Genomic DNA, 7056 nt, shown 5'->3' with positions numbered 1-7056 from the left:
AATGACAATACTTTAAAACCTAACAATGTATTCACTGTTTCTCCTGTAAGTGATGACAACTGAATCTTATAAGCTATTGTTGAACAATGCCATTCATTGAACTATAAAAAATGACGTCAGAGTCTAGTGATTAATTATCTCATTGTTATCAAGTGTGCCGTGTACAGAACAGTGCACAATGCAAAATGTGCGAACGTCATTAAGCATTGTCGCAAACCAGAGCTGTTATTTCTTGCGCTACACTAGAAATAACAAAGACAATCTAGACGATGTCGTAAAAGAGGCCGTAGATTTGCGACAATGGTCTAAATGAGGCTAATCTTTTTTATCAGGTGGATTAAGGTCATATTGTTCCACGTATCTGTCAAGAGGTGGGGTGAAATAATCTTCTCCAATGATATCCCGCTCTTTTTCTATCACAGATTTGACTAAGCTTTCTAAATTGTTACTGGCTTCCTCAAATCGTATAAAAGAAAGTAACTTCCTGTATTGCAAGTATAGCGTCTTGTATTTGTCACGCTTCTTAGCAAGACTTGTGCCATGCTGAATAACCTCAATAACACCACTTGCAAGTGGTACAAGTACAATGAGGACAGGAACTGATGGAAGAAGAGCGGTAAATGCTGCAGCAGCGAATACCCCTTTTGTTAAGGTCAAGGCTGTATTTGCACGGGCAATCAATCTGTAGCTACTCCGATATGCTGCAACTGTTCTGTTTATGCGATCTTTAATCCTCATAATCTTCTCTTTGTACATCTCTTGTGTCATCTCGTCCAGCTCTGTTGCCTGTCTATCTTCCTTTTCCCCTCTCTCTATATCCACCTGTATCCTTCTGTTTCTCCTGCCGTTAGGCATTTATTCTCCTACTGTGTTGCTGCTAATAAATAGCATACAACGGTGGCCAATAGGTGGTATCAAATCTCAAACCTAAAAGAAGAAAAAAGTACATTGACTAATACCGATAAATATTACTGGGAAATTTTTCCCAAAAATCAATTAAAATCCATAATCTTCCCTAAAACTGTTGTGCATTTATGCTATAACTGTTGAAGGGAAAGGGAAGCCAAAGATATATTTATGCATCGGTGCCATGCTATTCATCTGTGAAAGAGAATGTATGCCCCGACCATTTTTAGCACAACTGAACCGGGTTTGTAGGGGATCACGAAAGCCGAGTGAAGTCGAGGATGACAAGCTTTCCTGTGCTGAGAATAGGAGGCGTGGCGGGCATTTGAACAACATTTTTGACAACTAACTTTCATTGGGACTTGACAAATCACAGATATAGAGCTAAATTTCTTGCATAAATCCTTACGGAAGGCATTCAGTTTAAATCTGATCTTAAAAACGACTGGCTCAAGTCAAACGAAATTTGGTGCACATATTCTTTAGGGAAATGGCTAGTGTAGGGTTTAAGCTAGAACTACATGTAGGTTTTGGTAAACATACCATGAATTATATAAATGGGCGATTTACATAATTTAAGTTTTCACTAATTACATTAGATCACATGGCGAAACTGTAAACTGTTGGAAACTCTTGTTATGGTTTAACCTATCCCAACTATCTAAACGTCGTATACCACGATAAATAAACCACATCGGTGGGCAATCTTGCTGGAGAATTCGCCAATATAAATCTATATGATCTCTTCTTCCATCAAAATGTATTTATTTTTTGTTTTATACAAATCTTTCGATACTGAGGAGCGAGTTTGCTGTCAGAACCAGTGCATTTATTAACATAATCACGACAATATACACAATGAGAAAAGTAAATATTGTTATGTTGGGCTCAAACATTGTACTTGGTGCTTGAATTGAGTCAAATTTCCCCCAATTTTCCGACGTAGATTGGCTTCGTTCTAGACCGTTCAAAGTATTCGGGTTGCCTGTATTAAAAGGTACGTATATCGAAATATATATGGATAAGTTTCTGTCCGGTTTTGATTTTTAACTTCAAGAAACCAAACGAATTTGAGAGCCATGGAAATTCACTTCATTGTGGAATGCATCATGAAATTCTTGAACTGAGTGGTATGAATAAGGATGTTGCAGTAGACGAGATGTATAGAATCGAAATATGGACATATATCATGCTTACCGTGAAGTATGTAAACTTTTGAATTTACTTTGTTTATTATATGCCGTGGAAACGAATGTGTATCCTAGGTATGTATAGGGGATCGCAAAGGCCGAATGAAGTCGAGGACGGTAAGCTTTCCTGTACTTAGAATAGCTAGAAGGCATTTGAACAACTTTTTCGACACCTAACTTTTACTGGGGCTTCAAAAATCTCAGATGTAGAGCTAAATTTCTTGCATAATTCATAAAATTGTTAGTTGCGTTAATTTGACCTGTCCACCTGAACGCACAACTTCACATACGAATACGCGCAATTCTACTAATACTATGCTGTTGATTTTTCCCGTGTTGTGCAGTAAAACTATCGACCGAGACGATCATTGCCTTTTTTCATATACTTGAAATTTCATCTTTTTCACTCTTTTTCAAGACATGTTTTTTTTTCTGTTTATTTTCATATTCGTCGCAAGACTAGAAAGCACTGCATTCAACTCTGGTTTATGCAGCTTCCTACTTTCTTTTCCAAGTTTGGAATTTTAATGCAATATTCAGATTTGACATAAATAATACGGAGAATCCATCAAAGAATGACCACTCCAAACATAAATTCATTATGTTCAAATGATACCAATAAGCAATCCTAACATTTGTTCTGTATGCATGGGTAAATGTGTGTCTATATGTGTATGTCTGTAAATTTGAATAATTTCATTTTACAAACCATTAAACCTGTTCTACTACATACTTAGATTGATATGACAAAGTCTTTTCAGATTTCTTATAGTTTGGCACACCTTTTTGCCAATTAATAAGGGGTAAATCATGTTTTTTGCATTCCAGCAATAATTACGTGTAGGAACAAACACCTCTAGGCTGTCCTAACGGAAGGCATTCAGTTTAAATCTGGTCAGTAACTTGGTAATCTCATGTTTATTTTAATTTGGAACGAGTGGATTGATCGATCAAATCCGAGGCTCCCCCGCCTGTATCGATGGACTGCAAAAAGTATACGGTCATCCTGACAATTAAGGATGGTTTGTTGTCCCCAGTGCCAGGCAGGCGGTAAGTTACCTTTAGACTTGGCTGAAAGGGAAAACAAATAGTACCACCGCCACCGGAGAACACGAGGACCAAGGTGAAGAAAAACTTGGGTTGCCCCTCTAAAGAGATTTTTCTAACATTTTCATTGCTATTAATTCAATTTCTGGCGAATAAGGGCTGTTGACTGCTACTCGAATTTACCCGTGATACCAGTACAGTATGGGTATACTGTATTTGTATATGAAAACTTAGGTTGGGTCGATCAGCCATCGATGCATCAAATATTATGATGGAAGCAACACTCATCAACATGGCCAAAACGGGTGCAGTTGATGCACCTAGAGTTAACTCTGAGCCACTAAAAATTTGTAGTCTTTCAAAAAAACAAGATTCATTCCCACAACACGAAACAGTAATGGCAACATTTACATCCCTAAAGTTAGAATTGAATATAGCAAATGGACATTTCATTACGTGATGCTGTTCTGTCTGTCGAACAGTCTGTCACCCTTCGATGAGATCAGCTCTGAGTTAAACGAGAATTTAGTTAAATTTGGTAATGTTCTCGGTCGTCATCCCTTTTTAAAGTAAACATCTTGCCTTTTGCGCTAATATGAGTTGGGTTTTTAGGAGTTTTTTTATGTTCTGTCCATTTTAATGGATAAGTGGTGGTTTGTATATCTTTCAACAGGGTTCATTGGGAGAAGAGTGCCTTGCTATGAAATGTTATTGCGTTCATGAAAGATTAATACATAAAGAAAAACTTTTAAAAACCTAACAGCCTAGTTATCTGGTATTTACTTACCAAATCTCTCAATTAGTAAGTTCTCAACACACGTACGACGACTATCAAGTGGGGAACAGCAACCAGTGCAAACGCAAAATATTGCTATATGTTTAGTATGTATATAAAGTCGGGTGTGATAGTGGTCTGTGCTTATGCGTGATTGGGTGATAACTTTCAAAGGAACTGTTGTTTTCGGTTGCTAAGACCAACGTATAAACATGGAAAAAAAGCTTTTGTTCTTATTTATTTATTAAAGTTTTCTTCAATCTGTTCAGATACCCTTAGGGCTTTCGTTTTCTTTCATTATCTTCCACGTGTTATTAATCAATTCTCTATTGCAATGATGCTGACTATATTGTACTCCCGTGTCTCTTAACCTTTTAAAAGACGAAATGGGTTGAGAATTTTCATTAATTTTGTCTTTCTACAATGAAAGTGGCTAAAGGTGAATAAATGCGTGGGGTCGCATGGGAACAACAACCAACGCAGACGTGTGGTGACAGACCACCACCATTTCAACTCGTCGAGTTGCAACTGGCTCTATTTTTTCAAGTCATCCGAAGTTCACTTCGTCCAACCTTTTCAACATCACATATTATATGAAAGTAAATCAACCACAACTTTAATTTACTATATCGCCGATATTATCGATCCTTGGTCGTAGTTTTCAGCTCTTTGCAATGTTTTTCACGGTTTTTTGGGGTTTTTTTTTACCGTTTGTCATTTTCAGTGTGTGTATATATTCCACTACGTGCGTGTGTCTGTCTGTCTGTCTGTCTGTCTGTCTGTCTGTCTGTCTGTCTGTAAACGACTTAGTTCTGTTAGATACAATAAATCATTCATAATATTGTACACCTTGAACACTATTACATCACATGTGGGTAAGTGTATTTTGTGTAGTTGTATACATGTATGACATGCATGGTAATCAAATTTACATTTGGGTCCGCACTTGAAAATCAGCGCCCTCAACGCCGACCATGATTTAAACTTATTGCTCTACAACTTATGGATAAGATCGATCACTGATTAACATATATGTTGTCTAATTATTGGTATTTTAATAACTTTCAGTGAATATAGTGTGGTTGTCTGATCGAAAGATGATACTCTAGTTCACAAACAAGGAAGAAATTTCTTCCGTGTCTGTGGTTATAACTAGTACTGTAACAGTTTTAACATGGCGCTAAATTCAAACCTAGCTGCCACTACATCACCTACGGACACTATTGATCACCAATTAACAGAAGTACAATGTCTTTTTTATAAGGAAATGACAATATTTTTATTAGATATTACTATATCAGTGGCCGGTTACTTCGATGAAAAATATACACAGTTGCTCTAAAATGTCATTTCGAAATCACCCTTGTTAGTAAAACATGCGTGCGGGACGCTTAAAGTTGCTTGAGCCTCGATTTATCGATACTCCGCGGGACCCTTCCAAACATGTAACATCAAGTCAACTCCTCACTTTTCGCGTACGGTTTATAGTGGCAAACAGCAAAAAGTGGGGGTACAGCAAGCGAATTTCTAACACGTCCATCCTTTGTCGACAAGGTGTAAAATTGTTTCCGTTGCAGTGACAAACTTCCCAGCGATCGCAACGCGGCGAAATTACCTCCATTCCTATATCTTTTTAGATTTGTAAGGAAAAAATTGTTTGTGTTACTGGCCGTGGGACGATCGAGTTGAAATTGAGGTGAGTTGAAATTAGGGTGTTATATTGAGGTGAGTTGAAATGAGGCCATGAGTTGAAATGAGGCCATGAGTTGAAATTGCGACGCGTGTGTGAACTGGAACACGTTTACCTTATACATGTAAATGGGATGGTTGAAATTGAATAATCGCAACCCGACCCGGTTCTTCTCTTCAATTACACTCGATCCACCCAGACTTTGAACGACCAACTTCATGTGAATATTGCGCAAGTCCATGAACTCATCAATACACTCCCATGTAAAATTAGATATGTTGATAAGAAATGTTCATGAGTTGATACAAATGTTCTTATGAAATGTTCCTATGTTGATACAAATGTTCCTACCAGAAATGTTCATGTATTGATACAAATGTTTCTAAGAATACTTCTCAAAGGGTTGCCGACTGTCTGTGTTCTTTCGGTACGTACCATACCGTACCGACGCGTCATGTCAACAATATATGCAACATGTTTATGGATACAAAGAAACATGCTATTGCGAGAAAGCGCGCAAATTCGTTATTCGTCGGATTCAGTAGTCGTCGACGAGTACTACGAGAGTTACGAACTTTGGATTGGCGCTAAAGTGGGCCACAAACACGATGGAACAAGGATTTCCAACGCCATTTTCTGTTCGAAAAATTATTTTGGATCGCCACATACAAGGACTTTCATTCAGTGAAATTGCGTCAGCTATCGGAGTGTCTAAAGCAACGGTGTACAACATTTGTCATCGATATGTGACAACCGGTGAACTTGCTACGACTACACCGCCACTGCGTGAACGCACAACCGTTACTGACAACATCTTGGAGCACATAGCATTCTATAAAAGAAGACAACCAAGTATCTACGTTGATGAAATTAGAAGAAGTCTAATCGTCGACAACGTATGTACAATCGAAAACGTGCCGTCTAGATTTTGCAGCTCTATATGGACTGGTGGTTTAGGGAAAAATGGTTTAGTTTTCTACAAATTTTGATTTTTTATATAATGTTTCAAACTGATAAACACTGCATAGATTAATAGAATATTATATACTGTATAGATATGTACATGTATGAAATATTAATAATGGATTTCATATAAATTATGTATATGTGTATAAATAACAAAGATATACAAGTACATGTACAATGTACTGCCCTCCAACATCTCTATCATTTCTATCATAAGTGAAATCTTTTAGATTGACACTGGCTAGCCAATGGAATAAGTATGCACACACACACACACACACACACATATAGATACATTATGTATATTATATGTATTGTCTGTGTTTGTAACTCAATACATATGCAAAAAGCCAACAAAATGTAGTTATATACACATATATATGTGTATATATATATATACATACACAAATGTATATATGTTTATATTATTTATTCATTTATTTATAGATACATTTATATTTATATTTATACATGTATGTACA

At 36.9% G+C, this 7056-nt stretch overlaps 1 protein-coding gene across 1 annotated transcript; it reads left to right on the top strand.

The window, feature by feature from the left end:
• Positions 1 to 6216: 6216 nt before the first annotated feature.
• Positions 6217 to 6597, top strand: LOC144451047 (paired box protein 2 homolog). Its single transcript, XM_078141806.1, has one exon. It carries the CDS (start codon positions 6217 to 6219, stop codon positions 6595 to 6597), a length of 381 nt encoding a protein of 126 aa, XP_077997932.1.
• The last annotated feature ends 459 nt before the right edge of the window (positions 6598 to 7056 follow it).

Source organism: Glandiceps talaboti, chromosome 20 (genome assembly GCF_964340395.1).
Source record: "Glandiceps talaboti chromosome 20, keGlaTala1.1, whole genome shotgun sequence".
Classification (NCBI taxonomy): domain Eukaryota; kingdom Metazoa; phylum Hemichordata; class Enteropneusta; family Spengelidae; genus Glandiceps; species Glandiceps talaboti.
Note: the sequence above shows the minus strand (reverse complement) of the source record. Positions and strands in the feature narration are given on the sequence as shown.